The 25,810-nt window shown below is 34.7% G+C and overlaps 1 protein-coding gene across 7 annotated transcripts in view; it reads left to right on the top strand.

Annotated features, from left to right (window-relative positions):
* RALYL (RALY RNA binding protein like) overlaps positions 1-25,810 on the top strand; it is a 386,784-nt gene that overhangs the window by 165,960 nt on the left and 195,014 nt on the right. For all 7 annotated transcript variants that reach the window (XM_064507356.1, XM_026109477.2, XM_026109476.2 and 4 more), the window contains one exon: positions 22,014-22,292. In XM_064507356.1, the coding sequence (XP_064363426.1) occupies positions 22,037-22,292 (256 nt within the window). In that variant the 5' untranslated portion in view covers positions 22,014-22,036. The remainder of the gene's footprint in view (positions 1-22,013; positions 22,293-25,810) is intronic.

The raw sequence follows: 25,810 nt of genomic DNA, 5'->3' as shown, positions 1-25,810 counted from the left end.
TTGAAGTCTCAGGAACATTTAGATGGGTGAGTGAAGGTTAAAGATAATTCTTTTACTATGTAACTTCATTCCCCAGATCTTCAAGTTGCTGCAGTTCAGCTCTTTGCTTCTCTGTAGAAGTATAATGAAGTTTGAAGACTGCCCAATTGACATCTACATGAATATTACATTTACTTAGCCTTTATTTACTTACCAGAGAAAAGTCAAAGTCTATTATGTAGCTTTTTCAAACTAACAAGGCTTATTTTGACCCTCATCAGCATATATAAGATTTAATTACTGTGGGCTGGAAAATTTAATTACTGTGGACCCTTCAATGCTTGGTTTCTACTGCTGAGATGTACAATTTTATCACAAGATCCATGATATCTTTGAAAAGCCTAATTTTTATTTGCACCTCATCTTTCAATACGATATGATTGTGTGAAAACCTTGGGGGAAGGCTTAGTTTTTCTTTTGGCTCTTCTTTTTTCCTTTTAATCTAAGTTCCCATTCCTCTATATTATGGAGAAAAAAATCTTTAAATTGCAGACTGTAAAGTTTCAAACTCTAGGAGACACATACAAGGGATTCTAAAAGGTATAAAGACACTTTCATACTTTAATCATTTTCTTTAAGAGAACAGCTCAGAAAATTTGGTGTCTTGCAGTTGTCATACCTTTCAAACCCTGTCAGAAAAGCACTTTCATCCTAAACCATTAATACAAATGAAAAACATTTAATTGGATTTTGGAAATAGAGAATGCTTCTTGTAGAGGTGGTGTTAGAGTAAATATTGGTCAGGTTCTGTCTCTGCAAGATGTAATTTAGTTGTTCATCTTTGGATACCGGAGACAGTGGTATTGAGACAGAGGTCTAAATGGGATTGCTTTTTAAGAAACACTGGCTAATTTTAGTCTTAAGAAAAGTTTCAAAGAATGTTTGTGTGTATTTACAAATCATATGCAATTATAGAAAATGCCTAGAGTAAATCACTATTTAATCACTATTTCTTTACAGCTGCCAGATGAGAAACTCTGAGATCTTATTCTGCTTTGTAAACAATTAGTTTCAGTGTTATTGCTTGAAGTAATTGTGTGGCAGGTCTTTTCATAGACCTGTCAGAGGAGAGGACCATACCACAGAATATTCGTGGCTTGTGTGATGGATTTATTCTTGTTGAGTATTCATATGGGTGGCAGTGTGATGAATACCTATTCTTCTGAGGGGAGAGGGTGGAAGGGAAGTTGTTTTGTTTTGTTGGTGTTTCTTTACTAAAAAATTGTTTGTTTTCCTGGTTAGGATGCAAAATCAGACTCAGAGGTTGGGAAATGCCAGCTTTTTCTGTGTAGTCTTTCAATTTTAATTTGCTCTGCTTTGGACTATATGTCATCAAGCAGACTTTTGATTAAATTATTTCTTGCTGTCTTTTTCCATACTGCTTCACTGCTTCATTCAGTGCCCTGGACAGATAACAGCACTCAGTTAGTTGGTGATCAGTAGTCAATAGTTTGTTTTCTAATTTGTTCAAAAAGTGGCTCTCTTATATTCGAAGCAAGCTTTGCATATAAAATTTTTCAATTCTTCACAAGCTTTCTTCTGGTACTGGCCACTATATTAGCTGAGTTCTCTACAAATGTATTTTCATACTCATGCTTTGTGCTATTATTTTATTTTCCTAGGAAAATGGAGATGCAGCAATGCTTGAGATCAGAAGCATCAGCTGATTTTGAGTCAAAATTTGAGGCAATTAGGACTAGATTCTTTAAGATAGTTAACAGTATTTGTATGTTCAAAGGTATGTTAAAAAATAAAGACCCTTAGGCCAATGCATTTTACCTAGAAAAAGCAGGAAAACTTAGAGCTCAAGAGCCCACCAGAACACCAGCAAATTAGATCCTGATGCCTAAGCTTTAGCATATGTGAAATGAGGATCAGAGAATAGGAGATTGTGTGCAGAGAGAAATTTGGTTTAAAAGTACCCCATTCAGCATTACAATAGGACAGGAAGAGGGGGAGGAATTAGATTTTCTGGAGAAGCTTTGCTTTTACTAAGAGCATCCACTCTGTCACTACAGCCTCTATTTATGCTGCAGATTCCAGCAAAGGAGAAAAGAATCATAAACAAAATAATTTTTTTATTATATAACCTGATTCGCCTCTCAAAAGACTCATACAGTGCACTTCATATGAGTGAAGCAGAGGTCTTTAGACCACATAAGAGATTATATTATTTGTCTCATTAATATACATTTCCTGAATAGTTAACTTCACCATAATTATTGTAATTATCTTAAAATAATAATTATTTCTTAATTATTTCTGGCATTTTCTAAAATTACAGTGCTTTAGCCTGTATCTTTAATGTTCTTCTAAGTTAGGTTTTTGTTTCTGCATAATGAATGTTTATGAATGGGTAATATTTCTCACAGGAGTTTGAAAGAAGTGATCTATTAAAATAACTTTTTCTTGGGCAGGGAGAGAGGACCTAAGAATCTTGTTGCAAGAGACATTTCATGCCTTCACACTCCTGAGAGAAAAATTACTCTGTCTATAAATGTTTTTTCCTGAATTCAACTTGTTTTTCCACTGTGCTTTTTAACCATCCTGATACTTCATGCACTGAGCATTCTTTTTCCTTTCAAAGTTAGACCCCTAGTGTTTCAAAGCTTGAATTCAGTATATTGTGTTTTTGCAGTTACTTGTTTGAAGTCCAGAGCTTTTGCTGGTGACATTACAAAATGGCAACCAGTGAAGATTCTGATTAGGTCTGCTGAGACTAAGGCTGCTTTCATAGTCTAATGTATGACATCTTTCTGCTATTTAGTAAAGAACAGTTGCTGGGCTGCAGCAAATTCCCTTTCTTGTTAACTACCTCATTTCACTGGGTCCCAGAATGGCAGTCAACTGAAGGGGAAAACATCTTTATTTAAAGAGGTTCTGCTTGTTTCCAGGGAGAGAACAGAGATCATAAAGGAAAATTAGAGAAAGAAGCTTTTAAGTTTGTAAAAATATGGGGAAAGAAGGCAGAAAGTAAGAATGAAAGATCAAAAAGTTGAATCTTTATTCCCTTCCAGAGAAGTCTTGTGAAACCAAATATTTATATCAAATATTATTAGGTTTCTCTGTGTTTATTTTAATTCTTTTATACTCACCGGGCAGCATCCCGAACCCTCACTGAAATCATTAGGAGCTTTGGGTATATACTGAAAGCCACATCTTAAAGGGCAACCTGTTTTCCTGTTGGTGCCCAGGACTGGTGCTTTGTGCTCTCTGGGTTGTGGAGAGCTCCTGCTCCTGCTCCGCTCCTCCCTGCCAGCGCAGGCAAGAGGAGTGAAAGCAACAGCCCAAAATGTCTGTGCTGAGACCCGACAGGGAAATTACACCAGTGATTCCTTCCACACTCTAGGTACATGCTCCATTGGACTCATTTTCACCATTTGCTCTATCTTACTTCCTCTAAATGGTATTTTTGGAGATATCAGCCTGATGGACTCACAGACATTCTCTGAAAACATTAGCAGATATATTGACAGGAAAATAATTCACTTGAAACTTGGGAAAGGCTGGACAATTAAAGTAGGAAAGTATTGTGGAGATATTTTCTACCATTTAGTGTTTCACTACAGGTCTGTCATGAAGGGTTCTAATGGGAGACAAGGAGGTTGGCTGCTGTACTGAGTCTTGTTAAGAGGAAAAAAAAAAAAACCAAATGATATAAACAGTGAGTTGCTGCCACATGGACTCAGATTTTCTAATGGCTTTTCACAATCAGGCATATGTAAGCTTCCAATGGGGGTGGTGCCTGCAGTATTGAAGTTTATTTAGAAATACTATATAATGTCACAGTCTCTGGAAATACCAACAGTAGATACTGTGCAATCATAAACTATATAAATGTTGAGGAAGATTGAACTGATGTGTCTATTTTTTTTTTTTTTTTTTTTTTTTTTTGAACCATGATGAAGAAGCAAGGCTGGAATGGAGTAAGGTTGATCCATGTGTAGGTGATGTTGTGTGCTTCCATTTAAAATTGCACCAGTACTGTGTACATTCTTGCTCTTTGAAAAAGAATAATAAAAGGCCTTGGTGACAACTTTAGCTAACATATATTAGCATATATTCAAATGGAATAAGCAGGAAATGGGTTCTTAACCCAGGAAGAGGATTATTAACCTAAAGTGAAGCACAATAGTAATAACAAGGAAGTGTGGCAAGAAGATATAATGAAATAATGCCATTATAGTGATCGCCATTCTCCTTTAAGTCTTTCTTTTAACTTCTCTGGCTTTATTTCAAATGCAGTTGTGTACAAATATTGGTCCAGGACTTAAGGCTGTCTCCATGCTTCCATAAAGTTATTTTGAGAAAATCACTTAGATTTTCAATATTTTGCTACTTTGTTGTGATGTAGGAATAGAGAACCTCCTTCCCAGAGGGAGATGTTCAGGAATAGAGAACCTCCTTCCCAGAGGGAGATGTTGTGAAAGCAAATTCACTGATATTTGTGAGGTGATGCAATTGCTAAATTTTAAAACAGCTTCCCTTAACATTATGTCAAATATATCAAATTATTGCAGCATGAAAAATTGAGAGAGAATAAAAATCAAAGCATTGTATCTGGGCACTTCCAAAATTAGATTTGAATTTTCCCTAAAATTGATTTTGTTTTAGAATGTCTTACTTCTTGCTTTGTTTTGTCTTCTAGCCTTTACGCAAGACAACATATTTCCCCAATCTTTTCACCTTGGCTTGGGAGGGGATGGTTTTTTAAGCTGGCCTGAAACATTTCTTTTTTTCATTTTGATTAGTAGTAAATTGAAAAGTCTAGTCTTCACACAACCCTTTCCTGGGGCAGGTAGATTCTGATATGAACAGGTGTTCATTAGTACCCTTTACATCATTTAGTTGATTCTGTAATTCCAGGCTAATTAAAAACATACCTCAATTTGAAAGTTATATTGGTGTCTAAAGTTCTTTGGAACTTACTAGTTGGAAGGAAAGTTTGTAATGCATTTCTTCAACATTTGTATAGTAACTCTTTAAAGTGTATATATTTGACTATATAAACTATATTTAGAGAGGGAGAAGGAGGATGTATATTTGAATTTAGAGGATCATTAAGCAAGCTCCTAGCAGTTGCTTTATAATCCTTACAGTTCAGTTGTCTGAGAGAATGCTAATCTTTCCAGATTCTCAGTAGCATTTTTCTGTTAATTTACCTTAGTTATAAAGGTTTGGTGAATTTGTTGTACGAAAAGGGAAAAAGACAAAAAAAATGTCTTGGGAGCTGTATGAGAATGTAATTAGACAGTTGTTCAGATGGGAGTTCAGATAGTTGCCATAGAAATATGCTTTTTTCAGGGGGCGGAGGTTGGATTACAGTAAGTAATGAGAATGTGTGGTCCTATTTCTTGGTTCTGTGTGTAATAAAATGTAGGATGAAGGTGAAAGCTGTGAAAATAAGGTAAAGGTAACAGCAAGAATGGGGAGATGATTTTTATGCATGTTGGGCTTGTTTTTTCAGTGATGCTTTGTGAGAAACTCCACTGTATAGGTCATCACTTCCTTCATCAAACTGATTTTAATTTATGATAAATTTTGCAGTGTGGAACTTCTCATACAAACAGGAATTCAGGGGCAGAGTTAAGATTATTTTTGTAATGCATATGATACTTTAGGTAGACCCTTTTGTAGAAATCCCTTGGTTTCTGGGGAACTGAATGCAGTTTAATATAGATGTAACTGAATATTTTAAAGTATGTAAATGACCATTTGATAAATCACCTTAAATGTAGGTCCAAAGTTAAGGTGTCAGCAGTAGATGTATGATATTTTTTCATAAAATCAGATTAAATCGCTGAAAAAAAAATAGAATGAGTACACAATCTGTCTGAATAATGCCTGTATTATTTTTTGTTTTATATGAAAATCCAAGACTAAAGGGAAACAAGATAATACAATGACCTAGTGTTTACAATAAAAATACGCTTTAAAAAGAATCTCTTTGAATTCTGTAAAATGTTTCATAAACTTTGGTTAAATGGAGCCTGAATTCTTCATAATAACTTCAATCTTGCATTACATAAGCTGTTAGATGCATCAGCCTGATGCATCAAGAGAGCTGAGGAAAGTTCTTTGGCTGAGAGACTGACACCTATACAAATAGACAATGTCCACAGTTTTCTTCTGAGTAGTATTATCAGTCCTGTGAGTTAGAAAATCTTGGCAGATTCATTCAGCTCCTCTCAAACACAAATGTAATAAGAATATCTCATTCATTTTAATCAAATCCTTCTTTTTATAGTCTGTCTAGACTGTTTTAATAACCACAGAGTTGTGTTTTGCTCATGGTGGGTGGTGGGCTTATATATGTAGATTCTCATTCAGGTTAAGTTTCTGATTTGTAATGTACAAAAACTTGAATGTAAACATTCAGTTGACTTTGTGTTATAGTGCAATCTGCTATAGAAAATATACAGTTACACCCTGTAACTCTTCCAGAATTAAAGACTGATTTTCCCTTTTGGTATGTTAAACTTCTTTTAACCAAAAAAAGCAGCATGCCTTCCACTAGCTGCAGTGAGTCACAATACTGTGAATTCATTTTTAAATAATTCTTCAAGATTCCCTGGGAAAAAAAGTATACATGCTTGTTCATATGTATTAGCTCTATATTGTGATAGGATATTTTAGGACATCAACTTCACTTTATTATGAATAGTCATGGAAACATTTTAAAACAGATTTTAAAATGACAATTTTATTAATCTCATTCTATTTTTTCCTTACATATACAGATTCGGAAAGCTAATTAAACCTTCATCCTTTACATTCCCAACCTGTGTTTTAGTAATTATGACTTATAAATTGTCAGAGATCATTTCTTTGTTTTTAATCTTTATTTTCACCTCTTATTCCTACCATATTTCTCTGAAATAAAAACCTTCCTGAGAGAAGGCAAGTGGAAATCAATTGCTCTCTGCTAAATCTTTAGGATATGAGGGAAGAGCTTCATTTGCCAAAATGCCACTTTTATTACTAACAGTAATTTCTAATTAGAATCCCATTATACTTTAGTCTTACAAATCCTTCAGTATTTCAGGATTTCAAGTCAAAGAAATTAGGATATGAATTGTTTCTGAATACTTCAGACTCTCCTCCCACCTAAACCAAGGTGACAAAGCTAAAGACAGAGTCACTTTCAGTTGTTTTGAAAGCATTTATCAGCAGTTCTCAGTCCATATTTGTTTAGATGGGAAAAGAAGTTAGTTACAGGGATAGAGAAACCAGAGTGAGGAGATGTGGTACACTTTAATAGAGTTAGAGTAGCCAGGGAATAAATAGGAGGCTCAGGGCATTTTATTTTTAGAGCTATTTTGTATGGCACATAAAACAAAAGCATAATTTAGCAGGCTACTCTTACAGAGAGAGAGAAGACAATGTTTTCTCGATGTGAGATCTGCCAAGTTCTGTAACCATGTAAAGACCAGGGCTTGCCTGGAGTTTTTGTGCTGTGGTTCTCTTTCCAAGTCAAGATCTGGGGTCAGGAGATAATTTTGTACATCCAGCATATGAACAGATTGACAATGTTTCATTAGATATTTCCTAGCCATTTTCCCATTTTTCTAGGGACCTTCTTTGAGGGATCGTCTTGATAGCCGGAGATTGAACTGTGTAGAAATGCTTCTAAATGTTTCTGCTTTGCAAAGCAATTGTTCTTCTGGACAAGGTTATTTCAAATCTCTGTTTTAGCTATTGTAATCAGACTGCGTGTATTACTCATATCTTCATGTAGATTAATGTATCCCTTCACACTCATGTCAAGCAGCCTGTATGTGTATGTTACGCACCTGAGGATTTATAGGTCAGGCAGTAACAAACAAAGGGAGAACATGGTTTTTGATGCTGTTGGATATTTTTACTCTTCTTAGATCCTAGAGTCTACGCTTCGGTACTAGTCAAAGCTTTTCACAGTTCTCTGGTATACTACTGCAGCAAAATAGAAAAAAGCAAGGAAAGCAAGAATTAGTGCAGAACTATGTAATTTGTTGCTGTTCTGAAGATGTCTATATACACAGAACTCCCAATTCTTCTCAGAAAGGTAGTAAAGAGCTCAATTTCCAAAAGAACTTCAGCATTTCAAATTGTGTGGCTTGTTCAAAGCATTTTCCAAATACTCAGAAGAAGGGCAAATGCATCAAATAGTAAGTTGCTATTTTTAGATTACCTATATATAAAAAAATATAGAAAGATGGCTGCAATTTTCTACTCTTTCTTAAATGTGTTTCTTTACACTTATTTTTATTATAGAAGAATTTACAGACAGAAAAAGAAATAGCTCAATAAAATCTATTAGAAACATCTGAGGAAATCACTCTTGAGAAATACTAGTAAAGTGAAATTTCATCTATATTTTTCCCCAAACCATGGCAATCAGCATTTTTGTTGTGAAGCCACTTTCCCTTTTGTAGAAGCTGATATCACTTAACTTTCATTTACTTAAATACTAAAGATAGGGGTGAATATCACATAAAAGAGGTGAGGGACTAGTAATCGTTTTTTCTAATACTGTTTCTTCTAAGGGTCCTAGCTCTCTCTGCAATGAAAACAGGATATAAAAATAGAACAGTAAAAAGCGTTAAATCAGTACTTTTTTTGCTGTAAACATCCAGACAATTTTAGGAGAAAACTCTTACATAAATTGAAGGCTTGATAGCTTGAAAGATTTAATTTATAGAAGTGAGTGCATTTTAATTTCTCTTAAAAATGTAACTTGTAGCTATTGATTTGCCATTCTGGTTTCTTACTCCACAGCATCTGGTAAATTTTCCCAACAATCAAGAGTTGAATAACTTACAAGAACATCTACAATCAGCATGTAATCAGTTTTAGGGAAAATATTTAGATGTTCCTCCTGCATTGCAAGGATGCATAAAAATAATAAAAGGTTATTTTAGGTGACATCACTTAATGATGACGACAGTGATGTTACTCAGCTACAGCTTACTCTTAGAATTTAAAATAATTCCAGTGATATTTTTCTTCAAAGCGATTGATGTAACATGCAAGAATTGACAACCAGTTCTTTCCTTACATGAGAGTTATCATCAAATATACAGATGACATATGTAGGATTTGGTGTAGTATTGGTAATAAAGTAACTATATAGTTTTTAAAAGGAATAAAATGCTCTTTAATGGGATTTTTTTTTTCCAAAGGGAATGTAAGGATGTATAATCACATTATGAAAATAAATAGCAATGCTAATAGAAATCAAAGATTGCATGTTGCATGCAATGTGGTTGGGGAACTGAGACTTGCATTTTAAAAGACCAGTGTCAATCCCTGCTGAGTATGTTTTAGTCTCCAAATAATTAGCTCTGTCAAATAATTAATATTTGTTGACAAGATGAAGTTGAGAGCATAGAACATCACATGTGTTGTAATTAGCTGGGATGATAAGATGATATGGAATGAAAATAATCAATTCAAGCTGCCAAAGCTGATCACTTAAGCCAAGTGAAATAACACAAACAACTTTTTTCCATAGATTTCATACACTCTTATAAAGGAATTAGCTTTGCCTGCTTCTGTGGTCTTCTTTGTGTTTCAGTTCTGAGTAGCCAAGCTTCATTGGTATGAATGTTTTCAAAAAGGTATTTGAGTTTCCTGAGCATGCTTCATGGAAGAAACACACTAAAGATCAATTGGAAGCAAACAATAATATTCAGCATACCAGACCAAATGGAATCTAGATAAACTAGATGAAATTAAAGAACCTTTAGAATAATTAATGTTGAAAGTCAAATGCTTTCAAAAATCATTTGATCTGACCAGTCTTATTAGATACTCTACAGCTCTTCACTACAATGTAGGAAACTGTAATCAATAGAATAAATTATTTACACAGAAGATTCATAGGGAGGTTTCTTTACATTCAGATTCATCAAAGTTCCTGTGGTACAGGGGAGATAATATGAAGTATATTTATGCAAAATATTCTGGGTTCTCATGGTTTATTTTCTATTGGTGTTTCTAAAAAGAATTTATTTGCTGGGCTGTATTTTTTTTTCCTTCAAAATAAATCATAATCCACTTTGCATTTCAAAAGTTCAGTAGAAATTCTTTCTTCTTTCTTTTTTTGTCCTAGATTTATTTGCAAACTCAGTATTACTAGAACCACTCTTTTCTGGGCTTTAAAAACCTCTATGCTTCTTAAAGATGTAGAGTTGTTCCTTTTAAAGCCCTAATGGGGCAAAAATTCCTTACCGTTAAAATCAATCTTTTTTTGCCATTGACTTTGGCAGGCCCATGGTTTCACTCAAAGCAGAAATACAGTCAGGTCCTGAGAGAATGACAGGTGTTATTGGTCTTAATGTTTACCAGACAACACAGTCATCAGTACAATATAGAGTGATAGCCAGCAAAAAAGCTTCTGGTCCAAATAAATGACACAGATACTCCTGCCTATAGAAGGAGAAAACAAAAGTACTGGGACAAGTTCCATACCCCGTGCCACTGATTTAAGGTTGAGGATGAAGAAAATCTTTAGGAAAAAGGCTCAACTGAAGGGAAGAAACAAAAGTGGACTTTAGTAAGAAATGGTGTGAATGGACTTAGAGAAAGACAGAGATGGGATGAAACAGAGAATATGAGATGGTGATTTAGGAGTAAGGTGATGAAAATATGACAGGTTTGGTTTAGAAGTCAGCACAAGAAAAGAGAATGACTACCCATAGCCTTCTTTCTTTGATACTCTAGATTTGTATCTGAATATAAATTGAGTTTTTCTGAGGTGTCTGTAAAGGGTTAACCAAAAGCAGGAATATGCAGTCAGCACCAAGTTCTGGCATATTCAGATGTACCTGGACTTGGATCCCACAGACTGAGTTATCTGCAGACATGAAATTATTAGCAGTTTTACTGAAATATCATCATTTGCTCAAGTAACACACTACTGGGAAAGATATGTTGACAATAATTTTTGTATGAATTGCATCAAAAAAACCTTTATTAATGTGTGTGGTTAATGTTCAGATAATGTCTTTAGCAAAATATTTTTGTCAAACTGTTATTTCATTGACTTAATTTATTAGCTAAAAAAGCATTAAATAAAATGATTATCTGAGCAGGGACTATTATTGCTGTGTTTGGGCATCAGAAGTCTCCTCGAATAAAAAGAATCCAATGTTACATGTGAAATCAGAGCTTCATTAAGGCTTGTAAGTATCCCATATTAATTAAAATCTCAGTTATATCTAACTGCTGCAGTCAAAAGTTACTGCTGAGACTATAAAGATCAAGAAATAGTAGAAAAAAGTTTCTCATTGGTTTTGACTGTTTTGTTTTGGCTTTTCACAAAACAGGGAAGAGGAAAATGAGAAGAATTTTTGTGTGTACACATAATGTATTTTAAAGAGAAAAATGATAGTCTCATTTTGGGGGTCCTCAGTGGTATACACAGTATTTGAAACCACTTTCAACACATTGTTTAAAATGTCTGGCATATTTTAATATGGTATAGGGCATAGTTTAGGAATTGAAGGCTTTGTGATCTCTCAGTAAGCTTGTGATATAGATGTGTTTCATCTAATTCCCATATTTCAGCACACAACTGGAAAACAAATAGCCAGATATAATTAATGTATTAAGATAAGTGCCTATTATGGCTTTAGCATGAGAACTCCCACAGATTTAACTAGGAAGTAGATGTCAAATTAATGCTTTTGAAGATAATCTAGGAACTGGTTTCATTTCAGCAATTATTACTTGCTTTCACAAAGGAAGGAGATTGAAGTAGATTGCTGTATTTATATAAAGTGGATCAGCTCCAACGGGGGCATAGGGTGGTGGAGAAGACCCTGAAGTATCCATGTTACAATAAATGCTAAGTAAGAAAGCCACAGCATGCTCTCAGGATATAGAGAATATAAATTCTAATTCTCAAGAGCAGAAAAATGAACTGAGCTTTCCATTGTCCCAGAGAATGTCCTAAACATCGGACTATCAGTTAAAACACTGATAAAGGCTGCTGTCACCACAACTGAGATTTATGCCCTTAATAGCCATGGTAGAGGAAAACTACTGAAGTGGTCTGTGCAGGCAAGGCAGGTCAACGAATGCTTAGTATGCAAATTGAGCAAGCTTAAAAGTGCAATACATAGCACGCCTCTCCATTTCAACAAGGTTTAAAGGAACTTCTCTAGAGCGTTAAACTACTTCTAAGCTTTAATACCAGAAACTGAAGTGCAATTATACTTCAGATACCTTCAGAATGAGATGACAGTGAAACAAGAGTTCCACAGATAGCTTTGGATTTGTGCTTATAAAATGGTAGAGGCCCAAGAGAATCTCTGGATCTAGTTTATAAGGTTGCCTGATTGCCCATGATTGCATGATTGTGGTAAAAAAAGGAGCTAGAGTCAGATCCATATCCGAGTCTGACTTTAACCATAAGCCTTCTCTAACTGTATCATTAGCTTCATATTAAAATTTTCTTTAAGCTTTTCATCATCAGATGCCTATATGTTGCATATATAGATGATGGAAACTTTTATAATCACATGCAGGAAATTTCACTGACAAACTGTGGACCCTAAATACTGTAAGGTCTCAGTTGCTTAAGGAAAGATATTTCACATGTCTCATTGCATATCCTCTGTGGTGACGGAATCTCTTGGTTCTTGAGCATGTTTAACCTTAAGCTTTGGTATACACACATGAGATTTAGTATGTGAAAAGATAGACTAGACTTTCTAAGTGACAAGAAAGGCATTCAGGTGTTATGTGGTGCGTAACAGCCCATTACTTTGGATAGCTAACTCAAGGCATACTATACAGGCTTAAGGAGTAAAACTAAAGCTCTACAGTCATGTGGTGCTCTATCACATGTAGCTTGTAGATATGCTTGGGCTTTAAAGCTTCAGTTCATGAAAAACTCATACAAAAGTCTAGATAGACTGAATAAATGGGGTATAAGCATGGGATGAATAAAGCAAAAGCACAGTACACCAGTGATTTACCACATCATTTCAGGAATGTTACTGGCAGAGCTGGAATCAGATACGAGCATTACTTGATTGTCGGTACTAACTTTTCTTCCCTTAAGTCAGTCTGGTATAAATCTCCAAGACAGACATATGAGAGTAACGTTGAATATAACAGAATGCTCATTCAAATTTGCTTCTAATTATGAAAGTCAAGTACTCTTAAATATATCCCTCCATTATAAAAGATCAAATAACGATTTTGATCTACTATATCTGAATAAAATTTTTGCAAAGATACATATGGATAGAAAATATAGAAAAATACTTAGAAATATATGGGTTTACATGGTACGGACGGGAAAAAGTAAGATATCACTAATCCTCAAAACAAAGTCCTAGCTGTATATTTTCTATTAAACTTCCTAGTGCTGTAGCATTTTTACAATGCTTTGTAAGCTTTCATTTCATTCATGCAACAACGCACTGAGCTGGAATATCATCAGTATTATTGCCAGTTTCTGAAGAAAGTGGATGAGGTGGAGATATTAAGTGACTTGCATAAGGCCTCTTATCAAGTATGTACCAGAGTTAGGATTACAATTTGGAAGCTCTTAGCTTCTTGTTTGGTATTCAGCAGCCTGGACCATGACATTCCTCAAATTCAATTTCAAACTCTTGTAAAATAATAGAGGAAACATTAGGGAGCAAATTCTTGTCCAAATAACATTGCTGAAAGTTTTTTTTTTGAGGCTTCAGAGGGATAAAATTGGCCTAAACAGGCCATCTCTGAGCTGTTCATAATCATTTCACAAACAGTAAGAATTTGATATTACTTAAAAAAAGTAAGATATCTTTGCCAAAAGAATCTCGTTCCTTTAAGAATTTGAGAGCATGTATCAGAAAACATTACTTGAAAAAATAATTTATACTGACCTGGCTATGTCTAATGTCATGTATGCTGAAAACCAGCTTAGTACATAACAGAGAGGCTTTGAAACGAGAGTTTCATTGTAGGGGAAGCATCTAACCATGCCACAGATAGCTTTATCAGGACTAATTTTACATATTAGCTTTAAATTTTAAAGTGTTAAACATTTCACTGATTAAATTTTCAGAAGATGTTTTACTTTGAGATTGTAAACACCCCTAAGAGCACAGAAAACTGGTCAAGTATATTAGGAAGGTTAGAAATATAAAAATAATAGTGGGAGACTGGCTTACTTGCCAAGGCTCATTTAATCCTCACAGTCATATGAAGCTGAAGAGAAAGCAGAAACACACAGAAAGCAACACTACCAAATGAGACCAAAAAAATCCTAGCGAACATGACATTAGCTTGAAATGTCATATGACAGCAAAAACAGCTAAGGTTCTTTGTAGGCAATTCATATAATCACTAAATCATCAAGTGAAGAAAAAGACAGCAGTCCTTCTGTACCTTTTACTGTCATATAGCCACAGCTGAAGATTGAAATCAGATTTAGGCCACAGAAATTGGAGAAAGTCAGAAACACATTAAAAATGATTAAGAAGCCAGCAGGAATGACTGATGAGAGAAGATTAAAATAGCTTGCTGTATAAATGATAAATGATGACTCGGATAAGATGAGATAGCTGGCTACAAATAGATCTGGTCAAAATACTGGGAGCGAAGGGAAAAGTCACCAACTTTTGTTTGGAGTTTTATTTTTAAAAAGAAAAAATCCTTCTGAGTTCTATCTCCAACATATACCAGCAGCACATCCCAAGATGAAATGTTTTCATTATTAGTTTACTGCATAGACATACCCAAGGCATAGATCACAACTGTGACATGTTAAAGAAAAATAAAGGTTAACCCTTTTTTTGAGTGCATTGCATTAGAGTGAAAATATCCCAAGTGTACTTGCTCTATATCTGAAGGGTACTTTCTGTCCTGGAGACATTTCAATAGATAGGCATTATCTGATAGGCATTATTGAAGGCTCAGTTCTGGAATTTGCTTAGCGACCTCAATTTCCAGAGTGTTCAGGTATTCCCTGGAAGTGCATATCTCTTCATGGGATTAGGTGGTTATGTAATGTAACATCTTTACCCCATTCCAAACTTCTCTTTATTTAGAGTCCTAATTAAATGTATAATGTTTTTAGACTTTCCTTTAATATTTTGCTTCTGAATTTGCTGTGTTGTATTTACAGAGGGATACTGGTATGTGCTATCATAATTCTTTCCTTAGCCTAACCAGACAGGTTATGCTTTGATTTTGCAAACTGATAAAGAGAGAAAGCCTTATATTTAACAGGGGTTAAAATAATGATGGAAAGGGTACAATATGTGAGTACTGGTCAGAAAGATATATTAGGGAAATATACTTCTGTGCATGATTATGTAGGATTATTTTCTATATTCTGAGAACATAGAGCTTGTGAATGGCAGGAAAAATTGCAGTAACTTTCTGCAGATGTGTTCATTTTCTTCTGCCTATTTAGGCTGGAGAAGGTCACCCTGCCATGAGGTGGTTCGGGGAAAATATGAACCTGTAACTTCTGTCCACCTGTGCAGACCTCAGACATTCCTGCTCCTCTCTCTCTGTCTTTGGAAGTGGTGCTGTCCCTGAGACGGTGTGAGCGTGTTCCACCTCTTTAAAATGTTTAAACAACTTACCAAAAATAATGTTTTCCCAAAGGTGTCTTATGATATTTTTCTGCATGCTATAGCTAATAGGTAGTTATTTTATTTAAAAAAAAAGATATTTTTCCTTCAACTTCCTCAAAGAGAAAGTATTTGTCACTTTGAGAGAATGACAAGAAGACATGAAGTGCAATCTGCTACATCATTTTATTTTTTAGCCCTTCATTTTCTACAAGATGTGGCAGAGCAAGAATTGATGCATTTTGTCATTTATATAGCTCCAGAAATGTCAGCTTGAAGGGAGCGTTGTTCATGTTGCAGACATAATGTGTCAACCCCTTCTTAAAAATAATTGAAAGGAAAACTTAAAACAGAGCTATAAAAAATAAAATAAAAATGAGCATATGAATGTAAAAGACAGGATATCTTGTGTGTTGAGGGGAAGGAGAGGGAGGGTTATTTGTTCTTTGACTTTAAGGAGGATTGGAAAAGCCCAGAATATTTTGATGTGGATTAAACTAACCATCTTATGAAAAACTTTTTTCTCTGTTTGTGTAACCTAGATATAGTTATTCATTAAAAATTAATTTAAAATATAAAGAAGAAAGGATTTTTCAAGAGTTTTTAAAGCTGATAGTTCTCTATTCTCTCTTCTCTCCTTCCCTTCCCACAGTATATCTAATATTCTTACTTTCAACAGGTATGTAAAATTTTATAGGGGTTTCTTGAGGACTGATTTTAGCTGAGATAAAACAATTTTTAATGACTGCTTATTAAATGAATTAACATGAATATTGAATTTTCTCCATAAAATATTATTACCAGTGCAAGATAAATCTATGCTGTAGGACATTTCACTCAGAGAAGGACACTTTCGATGTTTAAATGTCTTAACTTAGTCTGCTACACTATGAAAGTATTAATGCTGTCACTGTTGCTAAAAAGTCATTTAAGAGGAGAGAACATTTGGCCTTAAACTTTTTTCTTGATAAGTGTTTTAATATTTATTGATTCTTAATCTAAAAGCTTAACTGCTAAATCAAGGTTTGAACCTTGATATTTACGAGAAGTTCAGATATTAACTGAGGATGGATGACAGAAGGACTGAGATAAATTGCTTGGAACTGCCCAACAGAAACATATGTTTTGGATCAGAGACTGACCAGGTGTAATAATGCTGGATTTTGTCTAAGGACAGCTAGCAAGAAGTTTGATATTTGACAAAATGCACTTCTTCAGTTTCACACCGAAACTTTCTAGTGACAATTTTTTTTAACAACTGTACTCTTTAAAATATATTTCATTGTGAAGACAGACCTCACTGTCCACTAGAAATGGAACAGAAGTCTGCTTAAGTTTTTCTCTGTCCATTGTTTTTGGAAGGATTTGCAATTATCAGATGCATACTATTCATGTTACTATGATAACTTTATTATTATAAATCTTAAAATTAAGATATGTGTTTAATATTGCTTAAAATAACTTGTTGGTGTTGGGAATTTATATATTTAAAAATCTTACTCCACAGAGTTAGTCTTCCCTTTAAGTTTCTAGGCTTTATATGCAAAAAATTGGTCATCACATAGATCTAATACAGAGCATTGACTATTTCCTGGCTCAGTCCTAGATATATGATCTCCAACTGAATTTGTGTTTTTGGGAGTAAATGAAAGAGTATATATAATAAGAGTATAGCATAATGAGTATATGGAAGTATGGTGTAAAATATCTCTATAAAATAACACAGTTATAATTCATTTTCAGAAAGTGTTTTGGTGTTCTTTAAACATTTTTAATTTTTCTTGCTTCAGTTTTTCTCGGTAGACTCTTATTTTTCCTAAAGTCACTATGAGTAACATTTAGACTTTTTCTGTTTGCTTAAAAGAAGCAAACGTATTATATACAAAGGAAAGAAAATAACTCCAGGATAAACTCCAGGACTTCACATTTTTATGTGAAGCTGCTGAGAGTGTTATCAAACTTATTGAAGACAAACTTGTAAAAAGTGAAACAAAATAATAGATATTATTTTTAAAAAATTAATAGTCAAAGCTTTCAATGTAAATCTTTCCTGCTGTCCTCCAATGAGGTTTGACTGAGTTCTTAATTCTAACATTATTGTTATGGTTTGATATCATTGGTGTATTCAGCATTGGAAAATGCATAATAATAATTTCAGGGAGAAAGGTAAATTCAAGGAATGGCAAATAGTTCTGTACGTTTCATATCTAGTAGAAACTTACCAGCTGAGCTAATCAGTCACTAAAGATGAACAAAAGTCATATGACTAGGAAGATGCTGAACTGAATTGCTCTCAAAATCTCAACTAGAAAATCCACAAATGCTTTTGTGGATTGACCTAAATGCAGCATTTTGCTGTGAAGCATCATTGGCAACAGATGTAAACAGCATTGGGAGCAGAGGACCAGTAAGATCACCCCATCTCCCCTCCCTTCCCCAGCAAAATGCCTGAACAACTTGCTCATTTTCCCTTTGCCTTGGGTTCTGTGTTCCTCCCTGCACTGGGACATAGTAAAACTGTAAAAATACTGGTCTGGAGGTAACCACAATACCCATAGGAGAAGCAATCCTTATGAAATGGGAAATGTGAGTTCAAATGTTCATCTTCCATACTGAAGGTGGAGTTTCACAGCCACACAGCAGTACTGTTGGTGCTTAACTGAACTTTGTAGGAAAGTATGGGAAGCATGCAGAGAGCCAGGCCCTAAAATCTGCCTTCCTCTTCAGCCTTGCTGATTGACTGGTTTAGATTTTTCCCATGTGTGTGCTGGATAATATGAATCTCATTTTTAGTTATTTGCATTCCTATTCAATGTATCAAAAATTTAAATGTATAGAACAGGTTTGCAAACTTTACTCTTGGAACCAGACGTCTAGACAGTGACGGAAATGGTCTAGTTCATAGCTTTTATGTTCAAATGTACCAAGACTTAGACTAGTTGGTTCCAGATTGAAACAGCTACGCCAACTTCAACAAAATGTAATGAAGTGCATTGATAGTTAAATACTCCTTGTAAAGCATTCCTTAAAAGATATGTTTGACATATCAAGCTTATTTATTATCACAGATGGTCACTGCAGTAGGAAATCAGGAAGATACCCATTAAAGGCTGCAAGGAGATAAGATAATTTCACATGTATTTCTGTCATGGTTTCGTTTATTTCTGTAGTTGTATGGCTTCAAATGTTTGTGATTTTACTGATAGCACAGAAATGATGGGTGTAATTCAGTATTCACAGATGCATATTGTTAGTGGGGTATAAAACTTACTGTAAGTTCTTTCTCATTGTAATGGAGATCCCGTGTATCTTTGAATTTATGAAATAGTCACAATAGTATTGTACGTAGAATAGCAAGACAATCAAATCTCAATTATTTGAATTTTAATATTATTCTCATCCTTTGAATTTCCACAGCACGTTTTCCTGAATGCTCATTTGAATATGAGAGAACCCACCAGAAAAATACTTCTTTTTGTGTCACAAAAATATTGCAAATTTGCATTGCAAAGAACAACTACAAGAGAGAGAAACATTCAATATCCTATTCAAACTCTATTTAAACTACCACAGAGCAAAACTGGGCAAAAAGTAAAATGAGGATTTTTATGAAGTAAAAAAGGAATAGTTCACTAAATCCCATGTTAAATGGCTGAACAATAGAGTGTAATACTGAGGTGTTTTGAAAACAGTTGTGATGGTAATAATTAAAAGGGGTTTTTTTGCCTATAATTTTTGTGCAAGTCTTGTCTGGTGGAAGATTGCCTGCAGATTTTTCCCTTTGCCATTTTTATGATTAGTGTAGCAGTTGTGCTGGAAAGGCCCAGCTGAGATCACAACACCACTATGTTAGGAATTATATAAAAATACATCGAAAGGCAGCTCTTATCCAAAATATGCAAGTCTGAAGTGACTTACTGAGAATCACACAGCAGGCTAGCAGAAGAGACTGGTTTACAAGCCAAGACTATTGCTTTCCAGACCAGCAGTCTTACTCGTAAGACTAGTAAGACACTACCTATGTGCTCTTAGTAAAATCAGTTCAGATACACTGCTAATCAACCACTAAAAAGATGCTAAAACTTGAGTACTTGAGATGTACTTTACATAAGGATAGATACAGCTTTTTTGCTGGTTTTTCACAAAGGTGAACACAATATTGTCCACATCAAGTCTTTCCAATAGAGGTGGTATTTGCACACTGCAGTTATGTGCCTTTTAACAGCGCCAGGAGGATCGGACATGCCCCGTTCACCACATCCTTGACTGCTGTCAGTTTTACCTCTATATCCAGCCACTGTCTCATGTTACCTCTTCAGTTTTGGTCATCAGGGCTCTCTAGGCAAACGTGTCTATGCTATGGTAACTCTGATTCCTGTGTAAATGTAAGTGTATCTAAGATGGGTCTAAACTGGCTAGTTCTCAGATAACAGTAGCAGTCTAGCTTATGCCAACATGGAGCTCAACATGTATTATATTTCTGAGTATTTACACTGTTTCTTAGAGGTTTGTCTTCAAACTATTATAATACCAAGTATATTATTGTGACAAAGTATTGTGAGAGTATTCAAGTTAGCTATATATAAACTTGATTTCAATATGTATAACCTGTACAGAAATCCAGAAATATATGGTATTAAGTTTCTTGAGAAAGCTGAGTGGCTTTTGGCCAAGGCACTTTTCCTGGCTTTTGCATGATGAAATTTGTGTAAAGTACCTTGTGTATTCAGAGCATATTTAACATGGATAAACTTACAGGAAAAACATGCTTTTATCTTACTGTATTTTCTCTAAGTGTTGTAGTGTAAAGTAAGCTGTTACATTAAGCTGTTAAGCAAGCGAAAGCTATTTGACCAATAACCTCCACTGCACTTGTTCTTTTTATAAATCAGACCATTTGTTCAGACTCTGGAGGACTGCCCACATGTCTACATGAGGTGTTCTTACCTTATGGGTGGGGTTTGGATTATTTTTGATGGAGACAGTTAAAGTACTGCTAGTTATGGTAATGATTCATCAACTGTGGACATTTTGCTCACTGGGAATTGTGCAGAGTTCAATAACAATTGTTTCTTTTTTCTTCAGTCTAGCTTAATGTATGGTAGCTATTGATTTAAATTATTAAACTTCTGCTAGTTAATGTCAAGCTTTAGGAGTCCAGAATAGAGGTCATTATTCCTTTTCATCTTGAGAAATGAACTGAGCTTTAACTGTGAGCAGTATTGGATTTCCGTCTTGCCTGAGCTGTTACTATGATTTGATCAAAAGTATGAGTAGGTTAAAGAATAGTAACATAAATCTTTGTCGTAAGAGATGGCCTGTATCTGACTGCTGTTTAAATGATCTCCTACTTAAAAAATCAGTTTTCACTGTTAAAATGTATGCATATTTTTTACATTTATGTTGTGTAATATGGCTAAAGAAAACCCTGTAGCCAGCTGGAATAATGGCTATTCATTTCACATACATCTAAATAAATTGATGTAAGTGGAAGAAATCACCTGCTGGCAGGTGGACTTTGCACATCTATTAACAAAATCAGGTGCATTTCAGAAATGTGAGGCTATGTGAAGGCCAACAGTGGGTTTTTTGGGGTTTTTTTGTTGTTGTTGTTGTTTTGTTTTTTCTTTTTCTTTTGCCAAATCTTTCCCAAGGATAATGTGTATGTTTCAATTTGAGATACACCAGGATGTGATCTCTTTGGAGGAAAAATGAAAGCAGCAAGCAGATCTGTGTTCATACCATTAGGGAAGTTTGGTTTTCATTTTTTTTTTAATTTTAGGAGAGTAAGTCAGTCAATTGTGCTTCCCCTGTCTTTTCTCTTTTCTGCACTGATTTAATAGAGAAAATTGTTCTGATGGAAACATATCGATTGTAGTAAAGAATGGTGTGTTACTTGCTCTGCACTCCTCACAATGGTCAATGATATTTAACTGGTAAGAAATGTGCTCTGGCTGACCCTTACCAAACAAAAGCACAGATGTCTTTCATTGTTAGAGTTTGTTCTCTACATGGCCTTGAATGTTCATTTCTTTGACATAAGGTAATGATTCATCCTCTTGCTCTGCAGCTTCTAGATGGCCTGGTCCTTAAAACATCAATACTGAATTTCTAAGCACAAATCCACATATGATTACAGTAGAGCTCTGCCATCCGAACATTGTATTAGGAGCTGTATTGTATATTTTATATCTATAAAAATGAGAAGTTTTAATTTGACTTATTAACAGTATTTTAAAATGTACTACCTTTGTTTTATTGATAAGCATTTTTTATAAATATAATTCTTATGAGCCCACATTCAACCTAAACACAAAAGCAAAAAGTGAATTATTGCTGGAAAAAAAAATCATCCAAAACCATGGGTAACTGTATGCTGTGAAACATAATTCTCTTTATTCTTTATTTAAGGGTTAAAGCCAAGTGACCCAACCATGACCGGCAAAACACAGACCAGCAATGTCACCAATAAGAACGACCCCAAGTCCATCAACTCCAGAGTCTTCATTGGCAATCTGAACACAGCCATTGTCAAAAAAGGTGACATAGAGGCAATCTTTGCAAAGTATGGGAAAATAGTTGGCTGCTCTGTGCACAAAGGCTACGCGTTTGTACAGTACATGAGTGAGAGGCATGCAAGGGCTGCAGTGGCAGGCGAAAATGCCAGGATCATTGCAGGGCAGCCCCTAGGTAAGTGCTTGTTTATACCACTCAGTTATTGTCTTCTCTTCCCTTTCTATTTAAACTATCATCTGCTGCTGGTATCTTGGGGACTAGTAAGTTTGTTTTAGCATTGTTTTGTGTGTATTTCCAGGATATTGAATCTAGCAGAGTTTTCAACACTTTAGATGTTACGTAGATACTACAAAATGCCTACTGCTATAAACTGCTGATTTAATAAACACATTACTTCTGACTTCTTATACTTCCCTATGTAATCCTATTGCAGTCAACACGATTGCTTATGTGAGGAAAATACAAGTATTTTCTCTTAGGCTCTAGTTAATTTAATGTGATATAATGAGACTAGTCTAATACATGTGATTTTCTTGCATTTAATGACTCTAAAATAATATCTAGCCCATTGATGTGTCATATTTTAGATAGAAGCAAAAGAATGAGTTTTGTTAGTCCTTGAAACCATACCAAATCAAGCAGTAGTGCTGTTATTTGTTTAGAGAAATTTATTACAAAAAGCTTAGGTTGAAGTTATTCGCACATAACATAATAGAAACTGTTCTGCTAAATTCTATAAAAAATGTAGCATTTCTGTTCATTTAAATGAAATTTAGTTCATTGCTATGAATTCTTGTGGTGAGTTCTGGTAGATTTTTATTGAATTTGTTACCTAACAAAGATATTTGCTTTTAGATATGGATGATGTCAATGATAAAATCATCTGGAGTACAGTTCTACCTCCTTTGTCACATGTATAGTAAAGATGGACAGTGCAACAAGATGTTTGGTAGGATCTAGAGATCTTTCACTAGACCTATATTGCTCAGTCCCAAACCCATATGTGTAATGGCTATATCAGGAAAAGGTAAAGTATGGCTAGTGCTTTGATTGTAACAAATCATAAAGAATGGACATGATTTATTCACTTTCAATTTTTCAGGCTGGGAAATCTGTTTTTCTGAATATTTGTAGAAACTGAGATATTTGTGTTAGATGCGTTGCTGTTCTGTCATAGTTGCTCAACAGTAACTTTAAGTTTTATAACCCATGTACTTTGAGCTCAAACGAAAAACAGACTAAAGAAATCCAATTGCATTATACGGGAGATTATTTTATATATGTTTTCTATATGAATGAAATGAATATATGAATTTATATAATCTTATATATAAATGAAATAAAAGAACTCAAGTGATACAAGCAGGGCAGCAAAGTCAGCCTGTGGGATGGCATTTTTAGAAGATGTTTCCTGGAGCTGTGGTCTCTGAGCAATAGGCCATGTAATGCCATCAGTACATTACTTACAGCTCCTTGCACACTGGTCTGACCAGATTTTTTAAACTATACTTTCCTAAGGCGATAGATCTTTTTTTTTTATTACTAGAACTGCTGTTGCTATTTTATTTTAGTTTTCCTTGTGGCATCCATAATATGCCAAGCACACTGTACAACGGTATGTCCTTGTTGTACTCAGTCTAACAGTCACACAAAAGATATATAGATTTGGTGTCAAATACATTAAAGGGCCAAAAATTACTTGAATTATTCAAATCTTTTAATAATAGGAATTTTATTTAGAACTAGATTTCAGTTATATTATGTTGAATACTTTGACTATTCTGCAATGTCATGTGATGGCATATTGCATGCAACAATACCTGATATATCAAAGAATATAAAGAAATATGCAAGATAAGATTTTCTTTAGGTATTCAAAACCTCCTTTACTCTTCCTCTTCATGAAGTACTATTGTCATCAGCATTGTTTGACATAGAAGAAAGTTTTGTAGGAGTGGTACTTCTCATTAGACAAACTGTTTCTAAGAACTCTTTTTGTTCGCAGCAGGCATTATGAGTTGTCTCAGAATAATGAGGAAACGAATAGAAAGTGATAGTGGAGAAAAACTCTATATATGGCCAGAAAAGAGAACTCAATATGCAGAATTTGCTGGGTGTTATGACCCAGAAAAATAACTTACATACAAATTGTGGATTTGAAGGGAACAAAGTAACAGGTAGACACATTACTGTGAAACTACTTGATAATTCACAGATGGAAAAAGCTCTTGATTCTGAAAGTCCTGCATTCTGAAATAAACAGAACACATAATTTTGCATCAACAGTTAAGGCATGGAAAGGGGATAAAAACAAACTTTGACATATACAGGATTAGCAACTGATTAGCACAGCTGAATTTTCCTTTACATGGAATTCAAATATATCTATAATGTAATGAGGGCTGGATGTCAGTCAGTGGTAGAAAGCTGTTTGCACAAAAGGATGTCTGAAAAAGATTATCCCCAAGTATATGAATGATACTACGATAAACTCTAGTACTCCGTACCTCAGAAAAGAAGGAAACATTTAGACTGCATTATTAATCTACATGTTTTTGGCAGATTGACTGTTTATCTTAGCTCTTGTCTTCTATGGAGTCCTGCTGTATGAAATTATGATGTTGTTTACAGCAGCTTAAACAGTATTAGTCAGAAATTGTTTGTATGTATGTAACAAATTAAAAATGAAATCTTTAAATTCCTAGAGCTATATGTGGAATTACACAATGCACTGATGATACTGCTGCAATACCCATCCAATTGTAGGCTACCGAGTTGCATAAATGATGTGTTTTATGGTGCCATCTAAATGTTTCTTCTGAGATGGAGTCCCAAAGTGTTAGGATCCACCAGTCCATAACAAGGCGTTTTGTTTAACAAATTCCTTACAGATCTAAAGCAGTGGTAGTGGACTCAGTCTTGGCAGCTGTCCTGTGGTTCATTATGATACGACTGTTGATCTCCTGTCTTAAGCTCCTAACAAAATGTTTTGTGGCCAGTGACGTCTAATGGCACTAGTCGACTATGCCATGAACATTGTAACTTCAGGGAAGTGGATTTCATGTGCTGTGTTGTTCTTTCCAAGTTTTCCATTCCATAAAGTGCAACATGATCTAAACAGTTTTGGGGAAAAGACCTTGAAGGACTACAGAAGACTATGGTTCATTGGTATCATCATGAGGTTCAGTGCAGTTTCTTGAAGTGATGCCAAAGGAGGAAAAGGTCAGAACTGGGCGTAGGAGTATGTTTCACAATGATTAGTTTGTGAACCATTTTTTTCTCCTGCCCTTGCAGTCCTTCACAAGGGTCACAGAAACACTAGTTAACTGTTGAAAATGTCCTAATGCATATGAATTCTGTAAAGCCTAATACCATGGAGAAGGCCTTTAATGTTCCATATATTCATATTATATATTCCCATTTACATTATGCATTTAGGAAATAGTTTTCACCTAAAATGCCAGTATAGCTATCATAGCAACCTCTATATCACAGTGTTCTTTTAGTTTGCCCGGTGTATAGTTCATAGCCTTATAGTTTTACAATTATATGACCTAATTTTTTCCTCTTTCACACACATTTTTATACCAGCATAGTTCCTTTAACCTCAGAATACGTGTTTGATTTGCACAAGGGAAAGATAACAGCACCTCATAGGTTCTTCAAGAAAAAGCTTACAGTACCAGAGTATG

Source organism: Dromaius novaehollandiae, chromosome 2 (assembly GCF_036370855.1).
Source record: "Dromaius novaehollandiae isolate bDroNov1 chromosome 2, bDroNov1.hap1, whole genome shotgun sequence".
Taxonomy (NCBI): domain Eukaryota; kingdom Metazoa; phylum Chordata; class Aves; order Casuariiformes; family Dromaiidae; genus Dromaius; species Dromaius novaehollandiae.
This window is presented reverse-complemented; position numbering and strand designations above follow the sequence as displayed.